General features: G+C 33.5%; 1 protein-coding gene across 6 annotated transcripts in view; it reads right to left on the bottom strand.

Moving 5' to 3' along the window:
- NPAS3 (neuronal PAS domain protein 3) overlaps positions 1-13,712 on the bottom strand; it is a 1,104,268-nt gene that overhangs the window by 777,262 nt on the left and 313,294 nt on the right. For 3 of the 6 annotated variants that reach the window (XM_007472505.2, XM_007472508.2, XM_007472506.2), the window contains 2 exons: positions 7,279-7,523; positions 7,114-7,164 (listed from right to left, as the gene is read on the bottom strand). In XM_007472505.2, coding sequence (XP_007472567.2) covers positions 7,114-7,164; positions 7,279-7,523 — 296 coding nt within the window. The remainder of the gene's footprint in view (positions 1-7,113; positions 7,165-7,278; positions 7,524-13,712) is intronic. The other 3 variants (XM_007472507.2, XM_056820400.1, XM_056820382.1) reach the window with 1 other exon arrangement.

Below are 13,712 nucleotides of genomic sequence, written 5' to 3' on the forward strand. Positions count from 1 at the left end.
GTAGAGAAACTCAAAACTCCACAAATAATGACTAGAAAATGGTTTGTTATAAGGTACTATCAATACTAGGCAGATTTTTAAAAGGATTACATACATATAAGAGGGGCAGCTAGATAGCTCAATGGATAGAGAGCCAGATCTGGAGATGGGGGAGGACCTGGGTTCAAATCTAGCCTCAGACACATCCTAGCTATGTGACCCTGGTAAGGTAACCTAACCCCAAATGTCCAGCCCTTATTGCTCTTCTGCGTTGGAACTAATATACAATATTGATTCTAAGATATAAAATAACAGTTTTTTAAAATAAGCATAAGTATCACCATAGAAACACATTTCCTGAAAATTTTTTCTAACAGCAAAAATGATAATAAAAATAATATCTGAAATCTAAGAAAATGCAAAGCAAAATGGTAAGGAGAGAAAGAGAGAGCATTACAGCAACAATTATATTCTATGCCCATGCACTTGGTGCTTCATTGATTGTATATTTTCCTGCTCTATCCTCTAATTATTTCCTATCAAATTATTTCCTCTCCAATAAATGGCATAACATTCTTTTGAAGCCTTTAAGTACCTAGCATCATGTTAAGTTCATAGAAGGTGCTCAAGAAATAGCAGGCAAACGGAAATGAATGGAAGTGACAAGTAGTAAAGGGGTAAAAGAGAATCTTAGTAATAGGACAATGTAAATAAGTATTAGGAGAAATGGTGGTGTTTGAAATTATTAAGTAATACATTTATGAAACCCAGTAGTTTCTAGGGAGCATAGAGACTGAGTGAGCCAAATGGCCGATTATTTTTAAATCTTGTCTTTTATTTATCTTTTATCTTGCCAGGAAATAATGTTCTGCAGACTTAGGGTCCAAGTCCTATGAAAACTCATTATAGAGAATACCTACCAGAAAAAAAGTGGAATCAAGTAAATGGCTTCTTTATTACGTACTTATAACAAATCATGGGTTGTTATTATATTGTTATTATGATATATATAGTTTTATATTTAAATATAAAAATAAATAGTAACCAAAAAACTTCTAGAAGCTGTGTTAATCTTTCCAAAAGTATGAAGCTATGCTTTAAGCATGCAAACAAGGGGGGCAACTGGATGGCTCAATGGATTGAAAGTACATCCTGGGTTCAAATCTGACCTCAGACACTTCCTAGCTCTGTGACCCTGGGCAAGTCATTTAACCCCCATTGCCTAGCCCTTACTGCTCTTCTGCCTTGGACCAATACACAATATTGATTCTAAGATGGAAGGCAAGGGTTTAAAAAAAAGTATGAGCAAATTTAAACGACATGTTCTATCATGAGACAATGTATGTAGAATAAAGGGGTTAATTCTTTTAAATGAACTGCTGTCCAAAGTTCTATCATCCCCAAAAGAGAAAAAAAAAGATAAAAGGAGGCAGCAAGGTGATTTAGCGAACTGAAAATTAGACTTAAAGAGGAGAGGTCCTGGGTTCAAATATGAACTCATACACTCCTAGTTATGGGACCTTGTGACCTTATTGCCTGGCCTTTACCATTCTTCTACCTTGGAACCAATATATTGAATTAATTCTAAGGTAGAGGGTAAAGGTTAAAAAAGAAAAGAAAAGCATAATAGCACATAATTTAAAGAGCATTCTTGGAATCAGACCTAAAAAAATATTATACTTCTCATACCTTACTTAAATTTGGACTTGCCATACCCCCAAAAAATTAGCAAAAAAAAAACACATTTCCTTGAAGGCCTTTGGATGGTGATTATCAGTTTATACTTAGTGCTATGGTAGATTTTGTATGGTATGGGTGGAACTAGCATAAGGCCAATATAATGGAAGAAGGAAGAAAGAAAAAGGCACAAGGATAGGAATGCACAAATAAAATCCAGTTCTAGGGTGATCCCATCTCATACGGGTTCACATCAACAATAGACCCTCAAATGGAGCAATACCTAAGGTTTTCTTTTGATGAAAGTAAACACAAGTTGACACAGGGTAAAGAACCAGGAAGGGCTCTGCCTCATTTCTGTTCTACTTGTGAGATGAGACATTTTTACAAAATCATATTGGAGAACATTTGATCATCAGTCAGACAATCCTCAGGGATGACTGCCTTCCTGCTGAAACAGAGATATATTTCAGAAAATGCTATTTCAGGTTTGGAAGACAATCATTATAGGTTTAACCCATGAAATGACTTTTGGAGTCAGGTCTGTTCTGGGCTGTCCTCACCAACTATTTTAAATGAATTTGTCAAGAATCTTTCTATAGGTAAGTTAGGAGACATCAGCTAAGGAGTGACTATGCATTATTTAAAAACGAATTTGAGTGTCTTGGCTCTCTGTCTTATCTAACTACTTTATTCAAAATAGTTCCTTCAATTGTGTAGGGCTCCTTAGAAGACAATGCTATTAGAAGAGAATAAGTATATCTTGAGAAGTAAATGCAGTCAGTCAAGTCTTGTTCCAAATGTGTTTCAGTTTATTTCTAAACACCCGGCAACTTGCAAATCCATTTATTTTTTTCTCTAAATATTATAAATGTCCGCCATATATTGTGTATACTTTGGCATTATTCCCCAACATATATATGTGTGTGCATACATATGTATAGGTACATATATAATATTCTTGTGGTTTAAAACTGAAATATTTAAATGAAAACAAACACAGAACTATAATTGTTAATATTCCTGGAGTAACTATCTCAGAAGACATGTTCGCCAAATAGACTGGTCTGCTATATTAGAAAGACAGAAAATTTATCTAGTTTTAGCAAATGTCAAATCAGCAGCTATTGCTTTTAAGATTAATAAAAGATATAATGCTTTCTAGATAGCCTCTAAATAAAGATTACTATGAATGGAGAAGTGATTTACCAACAGTCACCACAATGATATTTCTTTAAAGGTTACAATCATCAGTTATTTAACTGAAACACTGCTGAGAATGCCTGGTCATTTCTTGAATAATGCATAATGTTCATTGTAGATTTGATCTGTATTATAACAATACAGATATTTCTAAAATAATGGAGAAAACTATCTGTTACCTTCCAATTGCTTAACATATCATTTCCATGAAGTAATTGACTTGGGAAACATTATACACTGTCACCTAAGTATTCTTTCTGCACGCACAACTTGGAATAATCTATATACAATGGACATCACAAAATAAACTCATCAACCTTCATAGACTTTCAAGAAAAGCTGTGATGAATATAGGGCAGGGTAAAGGACCTTTCTGAAATACTAAATTAAATTGATGAATTCCTATTAGCCGGCTGAGACAAATTTAAATCTAAGCTTTGAAATTTAATTATTAACATGAATAGCTGACTATTTTAAAAGAAATAGTTACATAGCATAACTATATTTCCAAGTGCCTTTAAGTTTATTAAAGGGTTTTCTCAGGAAAGAACAAACTATAATGTTTATCATTATATTATGGATTATAAACCACATTTCCCCCAGATGGTATATGATATACACACACATGTATTTATATATATAAGTATATATATATATATATGCTGTTTATCTATAGGAATTTTTTCAGTGGTAGAAAAATCTAACTTAATAAGTAAAAGTCGGTGCCTTTTGATGTTAGTCAGTGATTGTTTCATTAGGATGAGTTACAAGTTTACATTTAAAAAAACTACTAAAGTTATAATATATGTGTGTGCTCCAGCAGAACCATAGAGAATGCCTATTTCATAACTGCCAACTTTTTTAAGCCAAGAAAAAAGGGATATAATTATTAAATCTACATTTTGAGGTTTAACCCTGATATTCTGTGACACATATCTACTTTTTAAAATCAAATATATATATATATGTATAAAATATAATTTTGTATCTATCTATACACTAAACATATAGCATATGAATGTAATATTTCAAATATTCAAATATAAAATTTTTAAAATTTCAAATAAAATCATCATCTTTTCTCATGTATTCTCATCTCTTCCTAGTTCTCCATTCCAATTTTTCCACTCTCTTTAATGGAACTATCATTTCCCATCATTTAGTAGGACGTAAATGCCTTGAGGGCAAAGCCTATTTCATTTTGTCTTTCTACTCCCAGTGCCTAGAACTGTGGCTCTAGTAGATATCAAAATCAAGCTTTGTTGCAAAGTCTACGATTTTTTTTGGATAACTGAATTCAATTCCATTGAAATGCTTTCATCCTTTTCTCTAATACTCCAAATGATTTAATGATGAGTGACTAAACTGACTAAAGGAATACCTCAGGAAATAGATAATCACATATTTTCTGCCCACAATGTGTTCAGAATCTGATTATTTTCTAATAGTTCTAATGTTCCTTTTGCAATAACCACCCTTTTCTTTAAATGTCTTTCTTCTACTCTCTAGATGTAGTCAACAATGCAGTCATTGTTTTTCTGGACCTACCAAAGAGATCATATCACTGACTTTACTGACTATGTACTCATTACATAGTGTCTGGTCAAGTAAAATATATTCATGATTTAAAGGGCACAGATCAAAATAGTTGAAGTTGTTATTCCAAGTATGAGGTTGTCAATATAGTATAGAAGAATGGAAGGAGACAGAGAAACTGAACAAAATAATGAAAAATGGAATTCTCATAATTTTATTACCTAACCAATTATGACAACAATGCAAAGATAGTCCTCCCAGGTGTATGGGTACAGGGTGTAAATTTGTTCTCCATTAATGGCCCTATCAATGAGCCCCAGCTTTAGGTTGTCCTTAAAATCCACTGGCATAATACTTGATTAATATCTTCGATTCCAGAATCTCACAGTATTGCACCTAGAAGTTAGGTGAGAAGGAAAGTTGATTTGTATCCCAAAGAAACTAAATCCCTGAAAAGTAAAATTGTTTTTGGATAAAATAGAAACTCTCTGTCTAGATTAGTGGTTCTCAACCTTTCTAATGCCGTGACCCCACAATACAGTTCCTCATGTTGCAGTGACCCCGAACCAAAAAATTATTTTGGGGGCTACTTCAAAACTGTAATTTTGCTACAGTTATGATTCAGAATGTAAATACCTGATATGCATTATGCATTCTCATTGCTACAAATTGAGAGGTTGAGAACCGCTGATCTAGATTTTATGATTGCCCACAATGTTTTTCTGATTTTCCTTTTAAGCCATTTCTTCATACTACTTCTCTTCATCCAACTAAATTTGATTGTTGGATCTCTTTATTTCATACTCCATTTCTTCCCTCTGGGCATTTGCTCAAACCACTCCCCAGACCTAGAATTCATTTCTCGTCCCTGCCTCTCAGAACATTAAAGGCTTAAGTTGGGTTCCATCTCCTCTGGGAACTTTTTTGACCTACTGTCTATCTATACTCAAATTTCCTTGTACTATACTTATTTCTCCCTCTACTCTGATTCTTTGTAGAATAGAAGTTTTATTTGTGACCCTAACAGAAGAGTTAGTGCTAAGTAAAAGCATGATAATGTTGATGATGATTATCAACCACATCTCCACAAGTAAAGTGTTCAATTAAATTGCCTCCTTATATTCGGTGAGTATAGCTAACCATTAGTTTCCTGAGAAAAGAAGTCATACCCAGGCATGATATTGGAGGAAATGGGAACATGAATCCAATATCAAAGTGCCTAGGTTTAAAATAATTTAGGGGTTCTTTTAATATATGCATGCATACATGTCTTTATAGATAGATAAATTTTAGATAATTAATCAGATACATAGACATACAGATAGAGATATCGATTAAATAGACAGAGGGAAGACAGACAGACAGATGGATAGGTAGATAGATAGATAGATAGATAGATAGATAGATAGATAGATAGATAGATAGATAGGCAGACAGATGGACAGATGGGCAAATGGACAGATGGACAGATAGACTGACGGATGGATGGATGCATGGATGGCGATACCACTTAGACCTTGATCTTGAGAAGCACAAAGATATCTATTTAATGTCTTCTGTACAAGCTCTAAATGACTTTCTTAGACTTGAGAAAAATAACCTTTTACATTTTAAATCCTGGCTCTCCTTTTCTAGTAAACATAGCTAAATATAATCTACAAATATATGTCAATGCAAAAATGTGAACAGACATACACATATGTACATACACACATTACCATGTTTTACCAGGCTAAAAAAGCCAGGTAAATGACCACTGCCTTTTGCCCTTCATATCAATCTCAATTCTATATAAAAGATGACAGCTCCCCTCTAGTACTTTTTCCTCTAGCCAGGAGGGCAAGTGAAAGCTGCTTCAGCTGCCAACACCAATGTTGCTCAATAGCTAGCTGTCATGAAGCAATCAAACACATAACCAGAAACTCCCATTCATTGCCCAGAGGTGGTTACTTGCAATAACCATCCACATGCCTGTCCTTAGTCCCAGCTCACCTGGTTTTCTTGTTTCAGGGAAGAGAGCGTACTCCCATCCACTACAGAGAGCTTTTCTGCCTAGGTTATACTCCCTTAGGGATGTGATATCAATGGTCAAAACATGTTTATTCTACACATACTTATAAACAAGAACATCCACATGGATATACAAATTTACACACATGCAGAGATTTAAAATTCTATTGTTCTAGTATGATTTGGTGATCAAAATATATTACAAAGTATTAGAACTTAATAGCAACATTAAAGAAAAAATACCATCATGGTGTGGAAGACTAAAGCAGGATTCAAAAATTAAATTAAAAAATAATGAGAAATGCATCAAGGATTGAGAGGACATATCTGGATGGTTATATTTGTCACCTTCAAGTTAACATGGCTATACACATATATAAATAAAGCCTTTAAACTGAAAGGCAGGCATTTTTGCTAGTTAATAAATTTATAAACACAAAATGCCTGTTAAGATTAAGTCCTGTTCTCATCTACTTCCACTTAGAGCTGAGAATATTAGCTTCTCCCCATTAACAAACATTTCCATACCCCACTCATCAGAAAGATTTTACATGGATTTTAGCATGGCATAAATTAAACCAAAAAAGCTCTTAAATGCAATTAATTTCATACTAATTTCTCAGAAACCTTATCAAAAGTGATAGATTACTTAGACTGACAGATAGTTTTTGAAAATAAAATAGAAATAGAAGAAGAGGTTTATTTCACCTTCACATGGTGTCTTTCTCATGCAGACCTCAGATTTCCACATTTGTATCCCTTTAAAGGTTTTGATATGCAGGAAAAGAAGAAAGGATGATGGTAAACATTTCAATAGAGAGATTATTATAGACTACCATATTCCAGTGAGAAAAAAAATGCCCTAAATCATACCTTTAACTGAAGTATTGGGTGGAGGTCCTTCCATTCTCAAATTCCATGGAGGATCTCCCTGATTTGCAAAGTCCCTCATTTTCAGATAGCTAATTGTAAGTCGGATGATGGACGCCTTGTCAAGCTGGCTGGTGATGGCTGCAGGAAGTGGCAACAACTTAGCCAACTCATAGAACTCAAAATTCTCCTTTCCCCGACGGGAACGAGCAGCATCTCGGGACTTTTCCTTTCTCAAGGCTTGTAAACTGCAACAAGATAAAAAGGGAGAAGGGTGGTTAATAGTGCTACAACTACCTTTCATTCAGAAATAGTTAGTTTCCTGATTCCAATGTTTTTTTCAATAATATCCATCAATGTGTTTCCTAGATGTTTAGGACCCAGTAAGATGAGTTTCAACAAATTATTAAACAGTGATCACATCCTTCTGCAAAGCTTTAATGGCTATGTGGAAGAAATAACTGACAATATATTGTATGCCAGGATTTTACCTATCGCCTTTTATTATTACATATACATACACATATACCCACAGTTTATATTCGATTTGGCTGATGTTAATCAACTCTCAGCTAATTAGGAGATTGTGTCTGCTTTGACACTTCTGTTCTCAACTTAATGAATTGTTCATTGAACTGTCTTCATTAGAGGCTTTCATTGAAGGAGAAAGGAGAAAGGGAAAAATGTAAAAGGGGAAGGAAAAGCTTGGCCTGGCACTATTCAGGGAATTGGAACTTACTCAACTTTTTACATGGCAGTACTCTATAAAAATGTTCACAGTGGAAACAAAATGTTTTCACAACTCTGTCAATTTTAAAGTATATCTCACTGTAGATGCCAAAAAATGAGTTTGGCTGAACATTTATAGAATTAAATAATTCCATAGCTGCTACAGGCAGATACTAGACTAATACAAGTTTCTAAATACAGAATCCAATTTTGTTTTTACATAATTATTTTTAAAATTCCAAATTATCTATCCAACATTCCTCATCAGAACTAGTCATATTAAATGTTTTAGTTTTCAGGGCAACATTTTAATTTGACAATTATTTTTCCTTTGAAATTGTACCAGTTGAACATGCATATGTTAGCTTTCAAGAAAACAAAAATATAAGGCTTGTGAAATAACTTATTGTCCAGTAAGTTGAGTTAACCAGCATATACTGAGAACTGCTGACTGTTTTTACATATCAAGAATAAACAAATATAATTTAAAATGCCTTTAACAATCTTGCTTCTAAAATATAGGTAAGTTCAGATACCAGGTTTCAGATTATATACTCAGAAAAGAAGTATCATTCAATTCCAATTTTATCCATTGTAAAAGCTTGTAATTTGGGGTATTATTTTAAAAACCACTCAGCTTTCCTTTGCCATTTTTGTCTAACTATTGTGAGAAAGAGGAAATATAGCATAATAACAAAAGTGAATTCTACCAGTGTCTATAATATTAATGTTCTAATACCTATTTAAAATAGAACTAGAGAGTCAATGGGATGGATAAAGGATGCAATTTTCATTTAAAAAATAAATCAGTCAATATGGTGATACACAGAATTCTGTAGGCTTCATGAAGACTTCCTGGAGTCTTCCCATTTCATAAATAAAAATGACCACTTTTTAAAAGTCCAGTATTAATTTAAGAAATAAAATGCTGCTTCTTATGGGGAAGAGCTAAAATATTTTAAAGATCAAGTTGCAAAATAAGCCTCCACGTGTTATAAATTTGTGTGAGGTAGTCAAATTATTATATGTATATTTCTTTCTCTTGCTCTCTCTCTAAACATATGCATATATGTATATACTATCTATCTATCTATCTATCTGTCTGTCTATATTCCCACATATAAAAACACACACACACATTTCTATTACACATTGCATAATGCCCCTCCCAGGTCAGTAGAACCAAAGAAAAGAAGGAATGATAGATAAATAATTTACTTGGTAAATATGTTTTCCCTCATTTTTATGAATAAATTAAAATTTAAAAAAACCTGCCTTAGCTGTGTTATCTGTGCCAAATTTATTGTGATTGCATGGCACAAGTCCAAAAGTGAAATATAAGAATTCTTAACTCTAGCAAGGTTAACAGACAGATGTATAGCTACTTAATGAAAATGACAAAGTAGAAATTTTCACCAGCATCTCCTAATGCCTGGCCAATGACTTAGACTTACCTCCTAACTCACACTTCCCTTCTTATATTCCTAAACAAATTATCTAGGAGAATATTTACTTTGGAGATTCCTTTCCCCCCCTTTTGTCACCATGGGACCCTATTGGAGTGATCTTTTTGGCCACAATCTTAATAAAACAAGGTTCCCATGACTCCCTTATCACATAATTATGCAAGCACTATAGGGTCCAGCAGACTTTCAAAATGATAGCAGGGTATTTATAATAAATAGTGATTAGTTTTGAGGGCAATAGCAATAAAATATGACTGAAGAGATACACAAGTTGTTGAGATGGTGATCTAATAGGAGAAGATGAAGACAATGACATAGCTGGGAGAGTAATATGTTGACTGCTTTTATGAAGTAGGTCTTGATTTCTCAAGCAGTGCCCTATTAGAATTGAGGCATGCATTAGTAACCAAAAATGATTCTGCATTTGTATATTTTGTCATCAGGGAAATGTGGTATCAGTTGAGGAGCACTTAAAATAAATTTTAAAATTTAGATGAGTTTTAACAGTGCCTATCTCTGTTACTAAAAGCATTACAGCACTCTCCATCCACAATAAGTTCTTCTCTGGGCTCCAGTTTTCTCATTACTAACTTCAGTCTACTTATGTCCTGATGGCACTGGAAATTATTCCTCGATTTTAGGCAAGAAGAAAACAGTATTTAATTTATCATAGAATATCAACTACATCTCCCCATGAAAACTATCAGAAGAAGTCATAAATCAACTTGAAAAAAGACCCGATAAAATTCTGGTGGCTTCCATAATTACCACAAGTACAACACCTTATGCCTCACTCTGTATCATCCACAGTATTCATTGTGTATACGCAGAGTGCACAAAATTGTCCTAAAATTTATCTAAAAGAAATTTTACTTGGACAAAGTAAATACATTAAAACTAAGCATTATCATTGAGCATTTGGTTCATCATAGAAAAAGGAAAAGTACTTATATGTTCTCTGTATGGTAGTAAAAAACTGGAAATTAAGGGAATGGTCACCAACTGACCAATGACTAAACAAGCTGTGGCCTATGATTCTGTTGGAACACTACTGCACTGGAAAAAATGATGAACAGCTGAATTAAAAAATACATGGAAAGACCTAAATGAATTTATAAAGGGTGAAACAAGCAGAACCAAGAGATTATATATATGTATATATATATGAAAAGAAATATTGCTTGAAGAATAACTTGTATATGTCTACCTCTCAAGAAAAAAAGTGATAAATAGAAATAAATAAGACATGCTTATATATATATAAATATTTTTTTTCCCTCAAGTGATGCCATCTCTAGTAGGGGGAAGGCAGTTAGAGAGGACCTTATCTAGGGATATTAATGTAAGAAACAAATATTTTTTTAAATTTCATAAAAACAAAAAATAAAACAACTCTTTAGACTATCATGTAATTAGTTATTTTTTTATTTATTTTAGTTACATGTAGAAATAATTACTTTTTCACATTTTAAAACTCAGATTTTCTCCTTCCCTTTCCTATCTACCCCCGTGAGCTGGTGAATAGTTTGATATAGGTTACACTCATAATTTCATGTAATATATATTTCCATATTGCTCATTTCATGAAAGAAGACACATAATATATACAACAGAAATCTCATGAAGAAGATATATTGGAAGATGGTGTGCTTTGATCTGCCCTCACATTCCAATAGTTCTTTCTTTGGCTGTGGATAGCATTTTCATCATGAGACCATTGTGGTTATTTTGGAGACTTGCTTTGCCAATTATGATTTAATCCTTCACAGTTGGCCATTGTATAATATTTCTGTTACTGTAGTAAAGCTGAGTTTTTCCCAGATGAATCTCCAATAAATGGTATGCAATGTAAGATCAATGAATGATTGGTAGGTTTGCATTTTGCCAATAAGAACATGGCATGCCCTGCGTTTTGATGTGAAGGCTTGATAGTGGTTGAAAAATTTCAGGATTTAGTGCTCAAGAATGGTAGTCTAAAACAAAAACAACAGGTATTTATTAAGCACTTGCATGCTATGGACAGGCCCTCTGATGAAACAAACACGAAATAGTCCCCTCCCTCAAGAAATATACAGCCTTTTGGAATGTACTGTATTTAGTTCTCTTTTGGGTTCTATCACTAAAAGAATCAAAGAAATTGGAGAGAATTTCATTATTGAATCTTATATTTATTTAATTGTAAACACCTATATCCATAGGAGACTTTTGACTAGGCACTAAACAAAAACAGATTTTAAACAGTCCTCATTATCTAGGTACTTAACATCCTGCTATGGATATGTCACATATAGAAATAAATATATTTCAGGGATATACAAAGTAAATAATTTTTACTTTGGGGGAGCAAAAACAGCTAGAAAACATGAGAAAAGTCTTCATGTAGGAGGTGGAGGTGGTCCCTTAACTCAGCTCTGCGAGGACCTAGGGCATCCCTTAGAGCATCTCTGTTTCAATCTTCTAAATAAAGATGAAAAACAATACATTGAATGGTTAATTTCTTTCCTTATAGTTGACATAGGGAATATTATATATACATAAGTAAATTGATTAAAACAGAGATGTGATCCAATATAAGAAAAAAAACTGACAATGAGGTCATGGGGAATTAAATTGGAAAAGAACACTGTTTAATTGGGGGAATCATTAACATTTTTACAGAATAGAGGGAAGCCTGAGCTTAACCTTCTCAGTTTCTAAATATGTAACTGAGAAGAGCCTTAAAGGTAATCTAGCTTAATGTGTTCATTTATAGGATAGGAAAATGAAGGCAAAGACAAATTAAATAATTTTATAAGGATGACACAGGTAATAAATGCCAGAGGTAGAATCTGAATACTAATCTTTTTTTTTAAACCTTTACCTTCCACATTAGAATCAATACTGTGTATTGGTTCCAAGGCAGAAGAGGAGTAAGGGCTAGACAGGGTATTAAGTGACTTACCTATGGTCATATAGCTAGGAAGTGTCTGAGGCCAAATTTGAACCCTGGACTTCCTGACCCTAGGCCTGGCTCTCAGTCCACTGAGCCACCCAGCTAGCCACCTCCCTAATTCTTTTTCCAGCACTCTTTCCACTTCATTTTGCTTGCTACTTTTTAGAAAGGAAGAATTTTCAAGGCCAAATATGCAGAGGAAGTGCATTCCAGGCATAGGAATGTTATGCATTAATATACAAAAGAGAAATGCAAGCGACAACAGGAGGAGCTCAGAGAATATGTTATGATGTGCCTTATGTTCCAAGTTTGGGAGTTTTTATCTTTTCCTACAGAAAACAATTACTTAAGGATTTTGAGCATAGAAGGATCATAATCAAATCTGTGAATTACCAAAAGCCTTTCTGCCAATTATATTAAGAATGGAGTCTTTGCTGGACATAAGGAGCCTAGTTGGACAATGATTATAATAATTTATGTGAAAATTTATGAAAGCCTAGAAACAGATGTTGACTTTGTGGGTAGGAAGAAGTAGACAGATTCAATAGGTGATATGTAAAAAACAAACAAACAAACAAACTTGGGACAAGGATTGATTGATTGTGAAAACTAAAGAAAACTGAAAAGTTAGCAAGGCAAGATGACTACTATATTGTGATACCATAGAAAGTAAATGGCTATTGAACAGGGATCATTTAATTCATTTGATTTGCATCCCCAGAACCTAGTACACTGCCTGGCACATAGTAAGAGCTTAATAAATAATTACTAGATGATTATCAGAAAATGTGGAAGTGTGTGATATTTTGAGTTTGAAGTATAGGTGAAAACCTTGGACATATGAGGCTAAAAAAGGGATAGGTCTGTAAGGGAGCTTTGGAAATCATCTTCAAAGAAGTGAAAGTTGAAATTTTTAAGAAATTAATTTTCATAAAAATGTAGATAAGAAAAGTATTTTATGGTAAGAATAACTGAAGGAGGAGCCAAATATAGATGAACCATCAGTTACAGTCAAGTGAACAACTAACTTATAAACAAATTTTATTGAGGCAAAGTTTTCCCAGATGAGAGAACAGACTTTATTAATGCACATCTGAAATTTATTGTCTTAAAGAGTTGCCAAGAGCATTAAGAGATTAAGAGGTTTGTCCAGGGTCACAGCCAGTACAAAAGGCAGGACTTGAATCCATGGACTCAACTCCAATTTCAGTTCTCAATCCACTACTCTGCCTCTCACTATCAAGTTAATCTTTTTAAATTACTATTTTCATTCTATCAGCCCTCCTGATAAAAAATCTAAGGTGATTTCT

This window comes from Monodelphis domestica, chromosome 1, assembly GCF_027887165.1.
Source record: "Monodelphis domestica isolate mMonDom1 chromosome 1, mMonDom1.pri, whole genome shotgun sequence".
Lineage (NCBI taxonomy): Eukaryota > Metazoa > Chordata > Mammalia > Didelphimorphia > Didelphidae > Monodelphis > Monodelphis domestica.